Source organism: Tachysurus vachellii, chromosome 25 (genome assembly GCF_030014155.1).
Source record: "Tachysurus vachellii isolate PV-2020 chromosome 25, HZAU_Pvac_v1, whole genome shotgun sequence".
Taxonomy (NCBI): domain Eukaryota; kingdom Metazoa; phylum Chordata; class Actinopteri; order Siluriformes; family Bagridae; genus Tachysurus; species Tachysurus vachellii.
The window spans coordinates 786,354-807,500 of record NC_083484.1 but is presented as its reverse complement, the minus strand read 5'-3'; the positions used below and the strand labels follow the sequence as shown (position 1 = coordinate 807,500).

Here is a 21,147-nt window from a genome sequence, read left to right as displayed (position 1 = left end):
TAGACGACCTCCTCACCTTCCTCATGATCAACATGTAAGTCCTAATTTGATCCTTTGCATATATGTATTATATGCATTGTATTATATTGCAATATGTAATAATATGCATATATGTAATTATATATATATATATATATATATATATATATATATATATATATATATATATATATAAAATTTCACATATGTAAGTTGGTGCTACTATAATAATAGAAAAAGGTAAAGAAATACTCTGTGAAGTACGTCTGAGGTTTAGCTGCACCATCAGCCTTTCCTGTTTGTCCCCTTTCTGTGGTACTTTAGCAAAACCACAATGCAGCTTGTGTGACATTCTCAGCAGAGTTTGTGCACAGCAACAGAAGACAGTTAATATTAACTCCTGGTTCTTACATATGGTCCTTTTAATAGACCGACATCCCAAATTAAAGTTTGAACCCTGCCCAAAAAACTAGAGTTTTGTTAGAGATCACAGGATGCGATTCAGCGCTGTTAATTCTTCAACAAGTTTTTATCAGACTTTGAAATGATGTGTTAAATCTATAAAGCATCATTTTATGTTTAATTTCAGTTAATATTTATTCTTTTGATATTAGATTTTGGTTTTTAGTTATTTTTAAAATTTTTACACTTGTGCAAATGAAACAAAACGAATAATATAAAGATGCATGAAATGTTGTGGACACGTCTAGTCTTGTTAGACGTTACGATAAGATGCTCGGTGCTGTTATTCTTAATATTGATGTAGACTCGGTGCCTGTTGCTATGATTGCAGCCAGTCTCAGAATGATGTCATCACCAAGCCATGCTTAGGTCTGATGGCTAATTTGTGTCGACACAACCAGTCTGTACAGGTGCAGATTAAGTCTCAGGTAAACAACTCCTCCCTCAGTTTATGCCTCGTCCCTTATTTGCATGATTAAATTTATATCCTACTGATTTCTTTCTTCTTCTTTCTGTTTTTACATCTCTCCAGAGTAACGTTAAAGCTTTCTACAGAGCTTTGCTTAACTTCCTAGGTCACAACTGCCTCACTGTGGTCGTCTTCGCTCTCTCGATTTTGTCTAGCCTTACCCTCAGTGAGGAAGTGGGACAAAAGGTATCCGCAGGTGTTGTCTCTCTGATCTCGTAATTTCCTTCACTGCAACTTCATACCATGACTTTGTTTCTGTGCATCTTTTGGTTTCAGTTGTTCAATGCAAAGAACATTCACCAGACCTTTCAGCTTATCTTCAACATCACGGTGAATGGAGACGGAACCATGACGAGGAACTACGCCGTTGACTTACTAGTGGATCTGCTCAAAAATGCCAAAATTGCTGATTATCTCACCAAGTAGGCTCACAGCTGAGCTAAACAAAGACATAACACCCGCTCTACTTTTGACGTGTCCACACTGCAGCTATAACAACACTATTACCGTGTTATTAATTAGCATCAGCTAACTAACAAGCCTAGATTAGATTAATTATAATCAGAAATTAATTGAGGAGATTAAATACTGACGGTTCAGCATGAAAGTCTGTAGCTTTTTACTGTATTTGTTCCACACAAACACAACACACACATGCATAACACACACTCGTTATGATATTGTCTTATATTATGTGTAATTATATTACATCTAATATTATATACGCACACACACGTGATTTGTTTTCTTTAAAATATTTAGAATTATAGTTTCAGGAAACTGGTTACTTTCTTCTTTCCTTTATTACATGTGAAATGTGTACTGTGGTGTGAAAGCAGTCTTTATTTAAGTTTAGTAGTTTATCTTTGTGTGTGTGTGTGTGTGTGTGTGTGTGTGTGTGTGTGTGTGTGTGTTTAGTTATAAACACCTCCCCGTGTGTCTGAGTGAGGTGGTCTGTCTTCTCCATGGTAAAGACCCGGATACAGCAGTGAAGGTGAACGATATTTAGAACAATAAATATCATCATCTCTTTAATAAGTTCTAAACATTAACATCTCTGTTGTGTGTGTGTGTGTGTGTGTGTGTAGGTGCTGGAGCTGCTTGTGTCTCTGTGCTCTGTTCCGCCCCTGCGCAGACTCATCTGTCAGACGGTTTTAAAACCCGCCACTCCTCGCCTGCAGCCCACCGCCAGGAACCCCGCCCATGCCAAGGGAGTGGAGCCAGGCCTGTCACTGCTCCAGTGGGCTACACGCCCCCTGCAGGGACCAGAGCGGTGTTACCTGCTAGCACTGGAGCTCTTCACTGAGTTGTTTGAGGTGCGTGAGAGGAACAATAGTTCTCTGGATCAAGCTTCAGAACCTTTTTTATTATTACTGTCCATGCTCAGACATCCATCCAATATATCCAGTCTTGTAATATTGTTTTTTTTTTTTTTTTTTAATAATAATGATAATAATAAACTACTATACATTTATGGAGCAAATTTTAAATAGAAAATAAAAACAGCATCGAGGAGCAAGTAAATACAGATACACTATTAATGAATAATAAATACAGAGACACTCATTATATATAATTAATAATTAATGAAGTGCACCAGCTGATGCTTGGTATTACACGTCTGTTGCATGCCGCTGCTCAGCACTACTTAGATGCGCTGATCTTGTTGCTTCTAGCTGTAGTTTGTAGCTCTGGCAGCATAAGACCGATGCAAAAGAAACACTTGGCTGCTTGCTCTGTTTCTGTGGTCTACCGTTTTGTGGCCGATGTTTTTTTCTTCTTCTAAATGCCCCATTTAACAATACTAGCACCAACAGTTGATTGTGGCAGAGCAGCAGGGCAGATGTTTGACACACTGATCATGTGATACAGGTGGAATCCTGGCACTGTGGCATGTGTAAAGTCCCTGAGGTCTTCAGGACCACCACAGTGTATGTTTATGAAGAGCACATGGCCAGGTGTTTCAGCTACACCTGTGTATCAGCTACCCCTGTGTTTCAGCTACCCCTGTGTTTCAGCTACACCTGTGTTTCAGCTACCCCTGTGTTTCAGCTACCCCTGTGTTTCAGCTACCCCTGTGTTTCAGCTACCCCTGTGTATCAGCTACCCCTGTGTTTCAGCTACCCCTGTGTTTCAGCTACACCTGTGTATCAGCTACCCCTGTGTTTCAGCTACACCTGTGTATCAGCTACACCTGTGTATCAGCTACCCCTGTGTTTCAGCTACCCCTGTGTTTCAGCTACACCTGTGTTTCAGCTACACCTGTGTTTCAGCTACCCCTGTGTTTCAGCTACCCCTGTGTTTCAGCTACCCCTGTGTTTCAGCTACCCCTGTGTATCAGCTACCCCTGTGTTTCAGCTACCCCTGTGTTTCAGCTACACCTGTGTATCAGCTACCCCTGTGTTTCAGCTACACCTGTGTTTCAGCTACCCCTGTGTTTCAGCTACCCCTGTGTTTCAGCTACCCCTGTGTTTCAGCTACCCCTGTGTATCAGCTACCCCTGTGTTTCAGCTACCCCTGTGTTTCAGCTACACCTGTGTATCAGCTACCCCTGTGTTTCAGCTACACCTGTGTATCAGCTACCCCTGTGTTTCAGCTACACCTGTGTTTCAGCTACCCCTGTGTTTCAGCTACACCTGTGTTTCAGCTACCCCTGTGTTTCAGCTACCCCTGTGTATCAGCTACCCCTGTGTTTCAGCTACCCCTGTGTTTCAGCTACACCTGTGTATCAGCTACCCCTGTGTTTCAGCTACCCCTGTGTTTCAGCTACACCTGTGTTTCAGCTACACCTGTGTTTCAGCTACACCTGTGTTTCAGCTACCCCTGTGTTTCAGCTACCCCTGTGTTTCAGCTACCCCTGTGTATCAGCTACCCCTGTGTATCAGCTACCCCTGTGTTTCAGCTACACCTGTGTATCAGCTACCCCTGTGTTTCAGCTACACCTGTGTATCAGCTACCCCTGTGTTTCAGCTACCCCTGTGTTTCAGCTACCCCTGTGTTTCAGCTACCCCTGTGTATCAGCTACCCCTGTGTTTCAGCTACCCCTGTGTATCAGCTACCCCTGTGTATCTACCCCTGTGTTTCAGCTTCCCCTGTGTTTCAGCTACCCCTGTGTTTCAGCTACCCCTGTGTTTCAGCTACCCCTGTGTTTCAGCTACCCCTGTGTTTCAGCTACCCCTGTCAGCAGTGGCATTGTGTTAACATCATATATATTCTATTATTTAGAATATAGTTATAATCGTATTATAACATCCTAAAAATCGCAAATATATTTATGACGTGCGATAATTAAACTTCTAAGTAAACATATAAACAAATATAATTAATTCTATAACATCGGAAGAGAAAAAAATAATTCAGATCCTTCAGTACAACATAGTACAATATTTTTAATTTACTGTGGAACTAAAATGAATTATTTAACACAGAAAGATTATCCTAATCCTCGAGGTTCTTATAAAATATACACTAACTGTCCACTTTATTAGGAACCTGCACATTTAGACAGTTTTCTACTCATCCTGTGTTTTGGCTTCAGCACAGAACATGAACTCGTGCAGACGCAGGTCAAGAGCTTCGGTCAGTTTTCACATCAAACATCAGAATGAAGAAAAAGTCTTTGTGATTTTAACCACAGCGTGGGTGTTGGTACCAGAGCAGATGATGGTGTTGTTATTGAGACTTCTTGTGTTCCTCTAATAGACACTGTGTGTGTGTGTTTCTCCTCAGGAGGTGATTGGATCCTCACAGTCTGGTTCTGCTCGCTCGTTTTTGGAGCTCCTCCTCCCAGCGCTGCACAGTTTACTGCAGACTCCAGACTTCATCGGAGGAGACGAGCTGCTACAGAGGCACTGTGCGAGAGCCGGACGAGCGCTGGACCTCATGCTAGATATCCTACACAATCACTTACATCTGTGTGAAACAGAGATACTTACATCTCATATTGTGTTTGTCCTTTCATTTTATTTCTCTTGAAGTCAAGAAGCAGCTTGTTTCTACATTTATATTTACAACACATGGCAACCTTCTTTATCCATAGCGACTTAAATTTCATCTTTTTCTATACATCTGAGCGATTGAGGGTTAGAGGCCTTGCTCAGGGGCCCAGCAGTGGCAGCTTGGGGGACCTGCGATTAGAACTCACAACCTTCAGATTGGTAATCGAACACCTTAAACACTAGGATAGTTAATATTTAAATAAACGCCTCGTTACAGAAAACAATCACACGCATATTATCGTCTGTTTACATGAAGACGTACAAGTACGGTGTTGCTTTCGTGAGTCGTTTCTCTCCAAACAATAACATATTAGGACGAGTCTATGAGTATAATTCAGCTTTGAACGATCACTACCGTCATTTATCGACAATAAATGAACAACACTCGACCTTGACACACACACTCCTTTGTGGAGACGACATGATGAAGACTCTGGTGGCGCAGCACATGAGCTCAGAGCTGTGTGTGTCGCTGGTGGAGCTGTTGCTGTCTAACAGTCAGGACTACGTCACCTCCGTCTGCTCGGACACGAGCGCTCGGCTCAGGTCTGGTGAACGTCAGTTGATTATCAGTGTTTTATGTGCAAAATATTAGATTTTAAATATATTAGTGAGTCAGAATTAAGAGCACAAACAGGAATTAGAGAAAGAACTTTGCCCTCTTTGTCTTGCTTCCTGTAGCCACGTTTTCTGTGAGACGGTCCTGAAGACTCTGGAGCTGATGAGCCAGCTGAAGCAGCATGTAGCCGACATGGAGACCTGCTTTTACCAGATGCTGCAGGTGTGTGTGTGTGAGTGTCTGTGTGCAAGTGTGATTGTGCCTCTGTGTGTGTGTGTGTGTGTGTGTGTGTGTTTCTCTGTCTGTGCGTGTCTGTGTCTCTGTGTGTGTGTGTGTTTCTCTGTCTGTTTCTGTCTGTGTGTGTCTGTGTCTCTGTGCAAGTGTGTTTGTGCCTCTGTGTGTGTGTGTGTGTGTGTTTCTCTGTCTGTCTCTGTCTGTGTGTGTCTGTGTGCAAGTGTGTTTGTGCCTCTCTGTGTATGTGTGTGTTTCTCTGTCTGTCTCTGTGTGTGTCTCTCAGTGTGTGTGGGGTGTGTGTTTGTGTGTGTGTACGGGGCTTGCAGCAGGTGTAATACTGAATGCTCTAATTGTTGTGCAGGACCAGCGCATTGTCACACCTCTGTCTCAAGCCCTGACGTCACCACATCGAGAGCGAGTACACACAGCTCTGCGCATCCTGTTCGAAGCTGCGCCGCTGCCCGATTTCCCCGCCGTCATGTGAGTGTAAAACAGACGGAGGAGAAATCATGAGCATGAGAGACAATTTTACAGACCTAAGAATTAAAGTGGCAGTTCACCAGTAAACCAGGTCACGAGAAGCGAGAAGTGTTCTGTATGTAACAACTGCTTAATGGCAGTTTAAATACAGGTGAACGAAGTTATAGAGTATTATGAATACAGCATGCATAGTGTGTTACCTAATCATCATCATCATCAGTGCTATTAATAGTAAGATTAGTGCTGGGACGGATATTATATTTTAGTCATGTTTCTGTGTGTAAACTCTCATAATGATTATTTTTCTCCTCCCAGTTTAGGAGAAAGCATCGCAGCTAATAACGCGTACCGGCAGCGTGAGGGCGAGTCGATTGTCAGAGTCAGTGGCCTCCAGGACGACGGCGTCACCTCGGTGAAGAACGTTTCTCTGAGCATCGCTGCTCCGAACAGTCCGTCTGGCCAGAGCATCGACAGCCTCATCGAGAAACTGCAGAGCGGCATTCATGTGTGTGCTTCAATTACTGTTCGTTTTTTCTCATTCAAAAAGAATCTATGAATCTGTAATGGATCTCCATCCAAAACTGTGAGGTCATTTTTCAGAATATTTAGGAATAGAATTAAAAAGCGTCTGATTTGTCTGAAGGCTCCAGCAGTCCTGGTTGAATTTGATGTTGTTTCTTGTTGAAGTTACAGGATCAGATGAAGGACGTGCACATGTCCGAGATCATTGATGTGTACGAGCAGAAAATCTCCGCCCTGGCCGTATGTAACCCTAAAGATCAGTTCTGTTTCAGTTGCTTTTTTATTTTTGTATTTGTATTTATTATACAAATGTGTTTTTTTTTATTTGTTTGCTTTCTTTTTATTTATTTATAATAAAAATTAATTTAATTTATTAATTTATATTTTAGCCTACTTATAGTTATATGTAATTCTCTCTCTCTCTCTCTCTCTCTCTCTCTCTCTCTCTCTCTCTCTCTCTCTATCTCTCTGTGTGTGTGTGTGTGTGTGTGTCTGTGTGACAAGTCAAAAGAAAGCCGTCTTCAGGACCTGTTGGAGGCCAAAGCTCTTGCTCTGTCTCAGGCTGACCGTCTGATCGCTCAGTACCGCTGTCAGAGAGCACAAGCTGAGGCAGAGGTGAGGGACACACACACACGTGCACGCACACGCACACACACACACTCACATACACACACGCACACGGGGACACACACACACACTTTTTTCAAAGCCACATGCTGGTTTCTCTTTCTCCTCAGCTTGTTAGCCACACACACGCACACACACACACACTTACGCCCTTTCTCTCTTATGCTGGCCATGTGCAGGCCCGAAAGCTGGCTTCTCTGCTGAAGGACACGGAGAGGAGGAAGGAGGAGCTGCAGGCTGAACTGAGTGATCAGGTGTTGGAGGTGGAGAAGCTGAAGAGTGACAGTCAGCAGCTCCTGCAGCACAACAGCCGCCTGCAGGCCGTGTCTGATGAACACCAGAACCTGAAGAGCACCTACAACCAACTGCTGAGCAGGTCAGGACAGAACAGACGTTCTCACAGGAACTTGGGCTGCTCAGGTCACTGAGGACCGAAGCGTTTACCTTCAGCCTCCACACTTCTGTGTTATTCAGTGTAAATGATGTGGTTCAGCGTAACGGCATAAACTCTGATCATCTCTAGGTACAACAAGAGCGAAGCGATGCTGAAGGAGCTCCAGGCCGCTCACATCTCCCTCACGCAGCAGGCTGAATCCCTCAGGAAGAACAACGACGGGCTCAAACTGCAGCAAGAGAGGTCAGTCTAGGCTCATAATAGATCTCCACCACACTGCTGAAAAATACTCATGAGGCCGTTGAGGAAAAATTTGCAGACTACCGAGTGACAAAATTATAATGCACTTACACAGTGCTGTCAGTAGGGGGTGTAACACCAACAGCACCTGCACCTCGCTTCTATAAATATAAATAATATCTATACCATGATAAATTATGCTATGATACACGTTTCTGAGGAACCGCAGGTATTGAGAAAAGTTTTAATAGCAGTGAAAACTCTAATTAGAAGCAAATGCTCTGTTAACATTTACAAAAAATGTGTTTTTTTAATAGCTATTTAAAATATTTGTTAAAAGAAATAGATTTTCTTACTCTTCATCAGTTTCTTTGAAGAATTTTTTTATTAGTTCTCTCCAGACATGTATAACTTCCAGTATAGTGATACCATATTTTTTGTTAAATCGCTGAACCCTCACTTAAACTTCACTCTTTTGTTTAGGTTGTCATCAGAGCTGCAGCAGAAGGAAGAGAGGATCTCAACCATGGAAGCAGCCTTGCAGGAGAAACACAACACTATAGCGGGTGAGGAGACGTTTGTGTGTGTGCCTGTACCTGTGTGTGTGTGTGTGTGTGTGTGTGTGCCTGTACCTGTGTGTGCCTGTACCTGTGTGTGCCTGTACCTGTGTGTGCCTGTACCTGTGTGTGCCTGTACCTGTGTGTGCCTGTACCTGTGTGTGCCTGTACCTGTGTGTGCCTGTACCTGTGTGTGTGTGTACCTGTGTGTGTGTGTGTGTGTGTGTGTGCATTTACCTGTGCTTGTGTGTGTGTGCCTGTGTTTGTGCGTGTGTGTGTACCTGTGTGTGTGTATGTGCCTGTGTTTGTACCTGTGCGTGTGCCTGTAACTGTGTGTATGTGTGTGTGCCTGTAACTGTGTGTGTGTGTGTGTGTGTACCTGTGCGTGTGTGTACCTGTGTGTGTGTGTTTGTGTGTGTGCCTGTAACTGTGTGTGTGTTCAGTTTTAAACACTTGACAGTTTTAAACTGTCCTGAAGGTCAGAAAGGTTTTTCTTTTCTCTCTGGAGAACGACGCTCTGATGTAGAAGTGATTTGCACCACGAGACCCCGAGCAGGCCTTTAGTGAGGATGAACAGATCCGTACACATTCATGTTCTGATTAATGAACATGGTCATTGTTTGTGTATCTGAAAGCTCACTCACGTCTGCATGAAAGCAAAACTTCCAGCTCAGCTCTTGTCCAGAGGCCGTGTGAATATTTCACTTAAGCTTTCTGCGTTAAAAAAACCTAACCGGATATTTCACTTCCCTGTTGGTGTCTGTATATTGTTTCTGTTTCAGACCTGCATGCTGAGGTGAAGAGGCAGAAGGAGCAGGCTGGTGAGATGGACGAGAACATCAACACGCTGAGGAAGGAACTCGCCAAGACGGAGCAGGCCAGGAAAGACGCCAGCATCAAGGTGAGATCGAGGATACGGACTTCTTCCTCCTACAGAATATTGGCTCAAAAATTAAATTCAGGTTTCTGTAGAACACGGATTTGAATTCAGGCTTTTAGGAGTTGTGTGTCAGGGAAAGTTCTGCGGATCATCTCAAGTGTTTCTCCTCCTCAGGCCTCTTCTTTAGAGCTGCAAAGGTCTCAGCTGGAGGTGAAACTGCAGAAAAAGGAGGAGGAACTGAACAAACACACGCACATGATCGCCATGATCCACAGCCTGAGCAGCGGCAAACTGAAGAACGACGCCACAGCCAACCTTTCTCTGTGACACACACACACACACACACACACACATATCCAGAAGACCAGAAGGAGTGGCTCAATTTACAGATTTATATGCACTACACAGACACACACACAGACACACCAGCCATGATGAACTCACATGACACATACAATATAAAATACATTTTAAATATTTTTAACACTGAACTCCAGATAACATTTTTGTCTTGTTTTCTGTCTGTCTGTCTTTTCTTTTTGTTTTTTTTACATGTTGTTCCTGACATTTTCTCTCTTTATTTAAAATAAATAAATATTATTTCCCATTTTATTTTTATCTTCTTCTTCACTGCAGAACGGTTCAGTTCCATCGTGGATTTGAGCAACAGAATCATTCTCTATGTACTGATTTGAAGGAGAAAAATATACTTTGACTTTTCCTCCAGTAGATGGCGCTGCCTCACCCTCACTATAACTAATACAATTCGATCAACTAATAAATACTATCAATAGTTTTGTATTCTTCCTGTAGTACATTTATTATAAAATGGTGGTTTTGTGTGAATGTATAGTTGGGCGCTGTAAGAGCTTGTAGACGTTCTCTTTCCTCTTTCAGCTCTATTAACGCTAAAAGCAACTCCTAGAAGATACGTGCGGTGACTTTAACCGTGCTCTCAGGACCAGAGGCTGGATTAACTGCAGTAGGGTCACCGTATTGTCTCCGACCGTAAACATACGGACCTCACAGCATCCTTCAGAAGTGTCGGATGTGGAAGATGTCAATCGCGTGAGTCCCTGATTAAGGTAGAAGTGCATGAGATCATCCACGATGCTGCTTTACTGCGCTTTTACTGCCTCTAGAACATGTTCTTATACAGAGATCAGGAGAAAATCCAAAAATATAATAATTCATGGCCTCTTAGGACTTCTTGTATAAGGTATTTAGTGTGTTAGACTGTCAGTACTATTAACAGCATTATTACTGTTCACTCAACTTACTGGAATTTGAGTTCATGCTCATTACTGTATGAAGGTCAAAGACTGCTGTTTATTGTCTTTTACTGTCTGACTAATTCACCACCAATGCACCTTGTTCTATTTAGTGAGCTATTGACTGACAGGCCCTGTGATGGTATGTGAGAAACTCACTACAGGTTTTACTCGTTTATTTCTTCAGCTCTGTTCTTCCTTATTGTCACCAGAGAAACTCGTGTCAGTTTTAATATCGCTGTTCGGTCCGAAGAGACCATGTAGTTCACTGCGTTTTGTTTTTACCTTCTGAATCGTGGTTCATTTAGAAAAAAGAACACAAGAACATCATATAAATATAAGACTTGAAAAAAAATAAACTAACTTTACATACAGACACATAAACAAATGATGTTTCTCAGTCTTTCGGTCACAATAGTTTCTTCATATTGTACTTAAATTAAACTGATCCTCATTCCTTCATATTTTTACTGTAAAGCATTTCAAGGGAACTAAAGAAAAACAGTAAAATTGCAATACATTCAGTGGCATCAGTTTGTTTTCTGGTCCTGAAGTGAGCGAAACAAGCACCAAATTTCTCTCATGGATGAGTAATGAGGGAAAAATTAATTTTGTTATCTAATACGTTGGCAGCTCAATTTTTTTTTTTAGCTGCTAACAAACCGAGTAAAGTCTCTCTTCACTATTAGCTTTCACTATTATCACTTCAGCTTCCTTCATATACAATACAATACAACTATACAAAACACTGTGCAATGTAGATATTGTGTCTTAGAAACTTGATTTTTTTTTTAACTTTTTAAATTACTGGGGATCTGTTTCTGCCCCATGTTGACCAGGTATCTGGGCCAGAGGTGTACTTTCTTGTCCTTGTTCCTCTCGATTGCCGTTGGATGAGTTTCTATTATTTTCGGAAGAACTTGTCTGTTGTTTTTTTCGTATGGCGTTCACTACTGTAAAGAATCACAACACACAGTCCATGATCGTTAGTGTAGCATAAATGTCATAAATATCACATCTCAGCGTACAGTGTACATTCCTTGAATAATTACATGTTTGCGCTCACGTGTACACCAGTCAAAAATTAAACAATAAAAGAACCTTACACCCTCAGATCTAAAACCCCATGAGTCAGCAGATTTGTTTACAGATGTCTTTAGGACATGTTTTACTTTCATCGAGTCAGGCTACGTATCTAGGTAGCGTTTGGTTTTTCTAAATGAATGAGACTGATCATTCATAACATTAAACATTACAGGAATAGAAGTGATCTCACTTTTTTTGCGGCAACGCCAGCACAGAACAGCGATGAGGATGATGAAGATGAGGACAGCTAGACCAACAATAACACCAGTCTGGTAGTTTTCTGTTGGCAGATAATCCATTTTTAATCTTACAAATTCACTACAAATAAAAATACCACTAAATTCATGCACAGGTCTTGAAATTCCTGCTGATTATCAGTGAAAGGAGATGGAGAAGAGCATCACCTGATTTAATCTGTACTTTGCTGTACACTTCCTGTCTGGACAGTGCAGAGACTCTCAGACATCTGTAAACTCCTGTATGTTCTTCGTTCTCCACGTTGGGGATGGTGACGGTCCCGTCGAGCGCGACATGTATCTTTTTTCCCCTCCACTCCGTGTCTGTAGGAAACTGTGACACTTGGATGTAAGTCAGAATGGTAGAAGAATTTCCAAACATCAGGGTGATGTTGCTGTTTCCTGAGATCTCCTGAGAGACAGGACAGTGAATAGTGGCGTCCTGTCCTGACATAATGACAACATTCTCTGCAAAATAAAAAATACATTATTCATGAATTTATAATAATATTAATAGATTATTTTATATTTATGTGTTTTTTTGCAGCAGTTGGTGAGATGTCTGATGAGGTGTTTTAATGAAATAGATGTCTGAGGTGTTGGATGTGGAGTTAGATGAGGTGGTTGAAGTGGTGTTGAATGAGGTGTTGGATGTGGTGTTGGATGACGTGTTGTATGTGCTGTTGAAGTGGTGTTGGATGACGTGTTGTATGTGGTGTTGATAAGGTGTTAGATGAGGTATTGGATGAGGTGTTGGATGACGTGTTGTATGGTGTTGATAAGGTGTTGAATGAGGTGTTGAGAAGGTGTTAGATGAGGTATTGAATGAGGTGTTGGATGAGGTGTTGAAGTGGTGTTGGATGTGGTGAAGTGGTGTTGGATGACGTGTTGGATGTGGTGTTGAAGTGGTGTTGAATGAGGTGTTGGATGTGGTGTTGAATGAGGTGTTGGATGTGGTGTTGAATGAGGTGTTGGATGTGGTGTTGGATGTGGTGTTGGATGTGGTGTTGAAGTGGTGTTGAGAAGGTGTTGAGAAGGTGTTAGATGAGGTATTGGATGAGGTGTTGAAATGGTGTTGGATGAGGTGTTGGATGTGGTGTTGAAGTGGTGTTGATAAGGTGTTGAATGAGGTGTTGGGAAGGTGTTAGATGAGGTATTGGATGAGGTGTTGGATGAGGTATTGGTGAGATGTTGGATGTGGTGTTGATAAGGTGTTGAGAAGGTGTAAGATGAGGTATTGGATGAGGTGTTGAAATGGTGTTGGATAACGTGTTGAATGAGGTGTTGATAAGGTGTTGGTGAGATGTTGGATGTGGTGTTGATAAGGTGTTAGATGAAGTATTGGATGAGGTGTTGGTGAGGTGTTGGTGAGGTGTTCACCTCGTCTCAGGCTGGCTGTCTGAGTCTTGTCCCTGAGGCTGATGGTGCAGGTGTATGTGGTGTTTTCTTTGACACTCTGAGACAGAACACTGCTCACTGAGAACAAACCCTCTTTATCTCCTGCTTTCTCCACACTAAAGTCACCTTCTGCGCTGCCGTCTATGTACCAGGAGATTTGGGGTTCTGGGTAAACGCCTTTCATGCCGCAGGAAATTTTGTCACTTTTCATGTTTAAATCCACCTCTTTAACTGGAGCTAAAGAAAAGGATCAAGAAAAATAAAGCTGAAGGAAGATGTTGGTCAGTCCGATCTTATTTGACTCCAGACATCTGCATGTTTGACACACAGCAAACACTGAGATTGCACTTAGAAACAAAAAGATGGAGAGATCGAAGGAAGGAGAAGGAAGTTGAGTGAAGAAAAGGAAAAACAACATAGAGAGAGAATGAGAGATAAAATGGTAGGAATCTAAAAATATAAAGTTATAAAGAAATAAAAAGCAAGAAAGAACGATGGCTGTACGAATGAATGGATGGCTAGAAAATAGGAGAAAGAAAGATAAGAAAAGGATGTGTTTATAAATGACCGCTATATAGATGTATGAGAGGGGTCACGGTGTCTTAGTGGTTAGCACGTTCGCCTCACACCTCCAGGGTCGGGGGTTCGATTCCCGCCTCCACCTTGTGTGTGTGGAGTTTGCATGTTCTCCCCGTGCCTCGGGGGTTTCCTCCGGGTACTCCGGTTTCCTCCCCCGGTCTAAAGACATGCATGGTAGGTTGATTGGCATCTCTGGAAAATTTTCCGTAGTGTGTGATTGTGTGAGTGAATGAGAGTGTGTGTGTGTGTGTGTGTGTGTGTGTGTGTGCCCTGTGATGGGTTGGCACTCTGCCCAGGGTGTATCCTGCCTTGATGCCCGATGACGCCTGAGATAGGCACAGGCTCCCCGTGACCCGAGGTAGTTCGGATAAGCGGTAGAAGATGAATGAGTGAGTGAGTGAGTAGACGTATGAGCATAATTGTACCATGAGTAAATGGTAAAGTGATGCGGTGTCAGAGGAATAAAACACCTCGAGTCTGTTCGCTGGTAGAGGAAACAAATCTTTCACCACTGTTGATTATTTTACTGTAAGCTCAACACACAGCGGTTTCTTCCACGTCTCTCACCTTGAACTCTCAGCCTGATGAACTGCTCACTGTTATCCGTGCTGGTCGCACTGTAACACTTATAACGGCCTTCGTCTGTAGTCCGGATGGTCTGCAGCAGCAGTGAGATGTTTCCCTGAGAGAGCTGATCTCTGAACAGAGACGTCCGATATTTAAAGTCCCCATCCTGGTACTCCAGATGATCGTCTTTATCGTAGAAGGTATGGACGGAGTTCTGCTTATTGTCTTTATACCAGTGGATGATGTCGTGGTACTGGGACCTACAGGGGAGCACACAGCTGCTGGACCAGACGCAGGTCACCGTCACGTCTGAGCGAGTTAAACACAAACGAATCATTAATTCATTAAACAAAAACTAAAAAAACAGGACGTGACTAATGGCTTGAGCTGGAATGTAGAAATGTAAGCTGTTACAAAGGCATCTACGTTCTGAGATTAGAGCCTGAGAGCCTGTTTTCAGAGACATTTTTAAATCAAGCCTTAAAAGTTTTATGTTATTAAAGAAGACTCATTTTTATTTGATTTCTTTCTTTCTTTCTTTCAAACCTGATCCTCTGGGTTTAATAATCTGCTCATGAATGACAAAGGTCAGTTTATTTCACTCTGTAAGAAACAGCTTATTATTAAACTCCTGCTTCTTTTCTAAGAAGAAAATCGTTTCTACTAAACATTTTTTATTTCTATACTATTTTATAAACACATTTAATCATGTGACTTTAATCCAGATGAAACCAGATGTTATTGTCATGTGAGGAAACGAGTCTAGAGATTTTCTACAGCAGCGTTTTAATATTTATTTTTACTCTTTTCTCTAACTGATGTCTAATCTCAGTTTATGAGTTTAGGAAGTAAAGATTTGACGGTGGTTTACTCTTCTGACAGCTGTTTAATCCACCACAATAAAGTTTCTACTCACCTTCTGCTCTGGTGCTCAGTAAAATTGTCCAAAACAGCAGAAAAGTCCGACTGGTTTGCTGCATTATGTGAACTAAACACTGATTCCTTTAAAAGTGTGAACGAAAGCTGCTTTCAATTCCACCTGATACAGAAAAACTGGCGACAGGTTTCACTACATTACACACGGAGGCTTGGTCAAAGTTTACGTGTAAAGATTAACTGGTTGGAGATAAAGCAGATATGTTTAGTGCAGAGAATTTACTTTCTGTTTATTTATATCTGGAAATAAACAACACTGTATGAAAACTCTATAGTCATATTCTATAATAAACACATCATTATTCACTTTAAACCATTTCCATCATAATACTGTAATAATCTCCAGTGATACCAGCTGGGATCAGTCACTACACTACATTATATTTATCTTTATCTTTATATTTGTCTTCTACATTTTTATTAGAAATGTTTTTTCTGACACTTATGTTAGAATTATATCGATAGAGTTGTTACAGTTTTTGGTCATAACTTTAATCCTGTCTAAATGTCTAATTCAAGACATTGGATTATTTAATAAAAAAAATCACACAAACGTAAGTGAAATAATTAAATAAAAATACAGATCTTACCGTCTCTTTCCCTTAAGATGAAGTTTATTCACATTTTTGGGAATTGAATTGACAATCTGTACAGGCAAAAAATATTGCTAATTAATTAATTATAAACAATAAATAAATAAATATAAAATAAATAAAAATAAAATAATAAGCAGCCAACTCATCCAGACTTGCTATAATCAGTCATGACTCTGAACTCGTCATCTTCAGCTGATTCTGTAGGTGTCAGTAATCCTTTCCTGGTGAAGTATGAGATTCTGTTCACACAAGTCTGACCCAGTAATTTCCCAGGAATTGTATTAGGTCTTGTTTGTGTTCAGTGGTGTTCAGTTTCTAGATAAGAAGGTTAACAATCTCTGCTGCAAGGTTGCTGTCTCATTCCTCTGGTTCAGTACGATGCCACAACACTCTACAATCTACAGTCTACATATTATTATCAAGCTGAGATATGTTGAGAAAAGTCCTTCACTGAAGTGTGTGTGTGACAAATAACCACTTTTCCTTCTTCCATATATCCAGCATTTCAACAGCGGCTTGTATGTACACTGAATCCCTTCTAGGTTAAGTGCCTTAAGTCAAGTCATGTCACTTTTATTGTCACATCACCACAGCACATGTGCCTTGGTGAGTGAAATTCTTAGGAGCAAACTATGTACAATATGCTCATACATATAGTCAGTACACACAGTGTACTATTAGACATACTTACAGTTAGCACTACACATTATACGCAATATGTACATACATACAGTGACATGCCTACATTATGTATACATATAGTATATACGCATAAAATATTATAAAGTGCAACAGATTGTACGTGAGCTTGTCACAGAAATGTCATGGATGTGTATAGGATGGTATCCAGTGGTAACAGATAGATTATTGTATAAATGCAGTGTGTGTGTATAGTCCAGTGTTGAATTGTTGGAGTTAAAGCATACAATATTGTGGAATTGTGTATTAGTTATGTTTGTTAAATAGTCTGATAGCCTGAGGGAAAAAGCTGTCCCTCAGTCGACTGGTGCGGGATCGGATGCTGCGGAGACGTCTTCCTGAGGGCAGCAGAGAGAGCAGTCTGTGGGATGGGTGGCTGAAGTCACTGATGATCCTCCGGGCTTTCCTTATACACCGCCTGGTGTAGATGACCTGGAGGGAGGGAATCTCACCTCCAGCAATGTGGCTGGCAGTTCGCATGACCCTTTTCAGGGCTTTACGGTTGCCAGCGGTGCTGTTTCCAAACCAGGCAGTGATGCAGCCCATCAGGATGCTCTCTATAGTGCAGGTGTAGAATGTTCTGAGGGTGCTGGGGCTCATTCCAAACTTCCTCAGCCGTCTCAGGAAGAAGAGGCGTTGATGTGCCTTCTTCAGCACTGCGTCGGTGTGTGTGGCCCAGGTGAGATCCTCGCTGATGTTAACGCCGAGGAACTTAAAGTTGCTCACCCGCTCCACAGGTGTCTTGTCGATGGTGATGGGTTTGTGTTCTCTGCTCTGTCTCCTGAAATCCACCACCAGCTCCTTGGTCTTGTCAATGTTGAGTGAGAGGTGGTTCTCCTGACACCATTTAGTCAGGGTGCTCGCCTCTTCTCTGTAGGCCTTCTCCTCGTCGGTGATCAGGCCTATCACCTTTTTGTCGTCAGCGAATTTGACGATGACGTTGGAGCTGTGTGTGTTTGCACAGTCATGTGTGTACAGGGAGTACAGGAGTGGGCTGAGGACACAGCCCTGAGGAGCACCAGTGTTGAGGGTCAGCGGGGATGAAGTGTTGCTGCCCATTCTTACCACCTGACTTCTGCCTGTCAGGAAGTCCAGGATCCAGCTGCACAGAGATCTGTTTAGTCCCCGAGTCTGGAGCTTCACAACAAGTGTGGCAGGCACTATGGTGTTAAATGCTGAGCTGTAGTTCACAAACAGCATTCTCACATAGATGTTCTTATTTTCCAGGTGGGAGAGAGCAGTGTGTAGGGTGAAAGCAATAGCATCGTCTGTGGAACGGTTGCTACGATATGCAAATTGTAGCGGATCCAGTGAGGCAGGCAGCACAGAGCAGATGTAATCTCTGATGAGTCTCTCAAAACACTTGCTGAAGATGGGTGTGAGAGCAACTGGCCTCCAGTCATTTAAGCATGTAATTTTGTTTTTCTTTGGTATGGGCACAATGGTGGATTATGGTGGGAGGTCGGTGGGTTGTGGGTGTTGGTTCACTGGGATAGCCAATGACATCTCAGTCCGCTGTTCTCTGTTGGACAATGCCATTAGTGTTTGAGTTGTCTCCTGAAAGGGGTTCCAGTTCTAGTACTTCATTTGCTGGATTTTCTCTTGAGTTTTCATTATTTCTTTTTTTCCTTGCTGTAATGAGACACATAGGATGTTAAGTGTAAGCTCCTCTGTCCTGAGGATGTGAGACATCTCCTTCCAGAAAAAAAAATCCCCATATAATTCATTGCACACTTTTTATAATTTGCAGGCGTGTCTGATCTGCCGTATCTGTGAATGGACAGTTACTGCAAAAATGATAACGTATTGGAACGAGCATCTTAATTACAAATAAACTCCTGATTTGCAGCTACACTGCAGTCAGAACTTCTGCTTTAGAAAATGACACTTTTAAGGACGAGAATTTGAGCATTTTGCCTGAGCATGCAAAAGTCCAATTTGTCCAACTGGACTCCAATAAACCCCCAGGGTTTATAAATATCCCTAATGTATAGACTTTACACAACAGGAAGTGATCTCACCATGTCTAGAGCATAAACAGTAGATCATGAACCATATGCTGGCCATGACAGCAACAGCTGCAGTGAAAGCTTCAGCCATCCCATAATAATGGATATCTGTCAGGAGAAATCAAACATTTAATGCAATAATTTAACAGAAAAAATATTAACAATTTAAGAGCTAATTAGAGAATCACCTGATATGATCTGCAGTGAGGTTTGTACCACCTCAGTGATGGACAGTTCAGTAAAAGTCTCACATGTGTAGTTTCCTGTACATTTGTCCATGTCCAGTTTGTAGAGTGTGATGTTCCTGTCGTGTCCCAGATGGACCTGTATTCCATCCCAATGCTCTGTGATGTTAGTAACCCGTGTCTTCAGAATGGTAGAAGACTCTTTAAACCTCAGGGTGATGGTGAACTCTTCAGCTTCTCCTCGAGAGACTGGACAGTGAATAACTGCATCCTGTCCAGAATAAATGTCCACGTTTTCTGTAAAAATAGAAAAACAAGTTTAAAGTTGATCTGGATGTTTTATATTCTGTATTTAAACCACACGATTAATGATGAAGCATTGGTTTTGTGAGTGTTAGAAGTTGTGTGTGTGTGTGTGTGTGTGTGTGTGTTCACCTTGTCTCAGGCTGGCTTTGTAAGTCTGGCTCTTGTCCTCAAAGCTGATGAAGCAATTGTATGTGGTGTCTATATCCTTTGACTGATTTCTGATTGTGTTCTTCGGTACATCTTGTCTGTATGTTAAAATGCTCTTGAGCGAGAACAGGCCCTGTTCATCTGTCTGTGTCTCAGTTGTGAAATTTGTTTGTAAACTGAGATTTTCATACCAAGAGATGATTGGTTTTGGGTAAACTTTGCTTGTGTTACAGGTAATTCCTTTATCTGTAGTTTTAATATTCACCCTTTTAATCGGGGCTGAAAGAAAGGGGCAGAAAAACAAAACGATTAAGTCGCACCTTAGTACAGGATATGAAAATGTACAACATCTCATCATCACAGCACGTCTTTGTCAATAAACTGTGTGAACCATGTCCAACCTGGATACCTGTGATGAATCTAGATACCTTTTCTGACCTGGTTATTCGAGCTGGGATGTTTAGACAGAGTTAGCAACACATGGTCAAAAATAGAAATTTCCCCCATTGTAGGAAGAATAAAGGTATATCTTATCTTAAGTATTCTCATATTAGCTCTTATTCATCAAACTGACATATTAAACCAAAATGAGTGATGGTTTGACCTTAATAACTTAAATCAGCTTCAGCTGCATGGAAAAGCTCCTTCTCCTAGTCATTTATATATATATATAATATGTATATGACACACCGCCACCAGGGACCAATGATCACCCAGGTTTATTTGTGTGATTGGTGTGTTGGTTTGTGAGGTGTCATGATAGACTGCTGTCTGGATTCATTATTATGACTGGAAAAACTGATCTCCAAGCATGTTTGAATCAATCATCTGTACAAGACTCACCCTTCACATCCAGCCTGACAATTTTTTTCAGGTGCTCAGAGCTGGAGAAGGTGTAGCAGATGTATATTCCCTCATCTCCAGCCCTGACCCATGTCAGCAGCAGTGAGACGTTTCCCTTAGAGATCTGGTCTGTGAACAGAGACGTCCTTTCTCTAAACGCTGCATCCTGGTTATCCAGACGATCTGCATTATTCTCGAAAGCATGGACTGGATTTTCTGTACCAGCTTTGTGCCACTCGATGTTGGAATAATTGGACTTACAGGGAAGCACACAGTCTCCGCTGACGAAGCAGGTAACCGTGATGTCTGTGTGAATGAAACAGAAATGAATCACACATCTGCTGATCAACTAAAGTTCAAATCTTGAAAGAAACAGGGTTCAGTCAGGATCACTTCGTCGAAGAAGGTTATTAACTATAACAGTTAGTGTTGGCGGGATGGTTCGGTTCCGTGCGCATGCATAGACGGGGCGGGGAGGCAGCGCTGGGGAATGAATAGACCCCCCGTTACAGCTCAGAATCAGAGCCAAAATTGCACGAGTTGCGAATTTTCTACGTGTCCTGGCCATGCATTATTATATATTTTCTCTGTTAAGTCTCGTTATCTTGCCACAACAAAAGTTGTTAATTTCCTCATGATCTCTACATGTACCCCATATACATGCAGTTACTTTAACTGTGCTCTCAGGAACAGAAGCTGGATTAATCCACTACAGTAAAGTCTTGTGAAGTTTCTACTCACCTTCTGCTCTGGTGCTCAGTAAAATTGTCCAAAACAGCAGAAAAGTCCGACTGGTTTGCTGCATTATGTGAACTAAACACTGATTCCTTTAAAAGTGTGAACGAAAGCTGCTTTCAATTCCACCTGATACAGAAAAACTGGCGACAG

General features: G+C 41.9%; 2 protein-coding genes across 2 annotated transcripts in view; one reads left to right on the top strand and one right to left on the bottom strand.

Moving 5' to 3' along the window:
• Window positions 1–10,166, top strand: part of cip2a (cellular inhibitor of PP2A) — an 11,450-nt gene extending 1,284 nt beyond the window's left edge. The window contains exons 4-21 of the mRNA XM_060861913.1: window positions 1–34; window positions 773–869; window positions 974–1,096; window positions 1,187–1,332; window positions 1,829–1,904; window positions 1,999–2,226; window positions 4,640–4,799; window positions 5,313–5,454; window positions 5,590–5,689; window positions 6,063–6,181; window positions 6,497–6,686; window positions 6,869–6,943; window positions 7,208–7,318; window positions 7,510–7,706; window positions 7,854–7,967; window positions 8,448–8,530; window positions 9,304–9,422; window positions 9,576–10,166. The exon at window positions 1–34 is cut by the window's left edge and continues 61 nt beyond it. Coding sequence (XP_060717896.1) covers window positions 1–34; window positions 773–869; window positions 974–1,096; window positions 1,187–1,332; window positions 1,829–1,904; window positions 1,999–2,226; window positions 4,640–4,799; window positions 5,313–5,454; window positions 5,590–5,689; window positions 6,063–6,181; window positions 6,497–6,686; window positions 6,869–6,943; window positions 7,208–7,318; window positions 7,510–7,706; window positions 7,854–7,967; window positions 8,448–8,530; window positions 9,304–9,422; window positions 9,576–9,728 — 2,267 coding nt within the window. The 3' untranslated portion in view covers window positions 9,729–10,166. The remainder of the gene's footprint in view (window positions 35–772; window positions 870–973; window positions 1,097–1,186; window positions 1,333–1,828; window positions 1,905–1,998; window positions 2,227–4,639; window positions 4,800–5,312; window positions 5,455–5,589; window positions 5,690–6,062; window positions 6,182–6,496; window positions 6,687–6,868; window positions 6,944–7,207; window positions 7,319–7,509; window positions 7,707–7,853; window positions 7,968–8,447; window positions 8,531–9,303; window positions 9,423–9,575) is intronic.
• A 665-nt stretch (window positions 10,167–10,831) lies between these two features.
• LOC132840343 (CD276 antigen-like) lies at window positions 10,832–15,608 on the bottom strand. The gene is made up of 6 exons (XM_060861910.1): window positions 15,455–15,608; window positions 14,539–14,847; window positions 13,375–13,629; window positions 12,163–12,462; window positions 11,949–12,038; window positions 10,832–11,625 (listed from the first exon to the last, which is right to left on the bottom strand). The coding sequence occupies exons 1-6, from the start codon at window positions 15,516–15,518 to the stop codon at window positions 11,477–11,479; spliced, it is 1,167 nt and encodes a 388-aa protein (XP_060717893.1). The 5' UTR covers window positions 15,519–15,608; the 3' UTR covers window positions 10,832–11,476.
• Window positions 15,609–21,147: the final 5,539 nt, after the last annotated feature.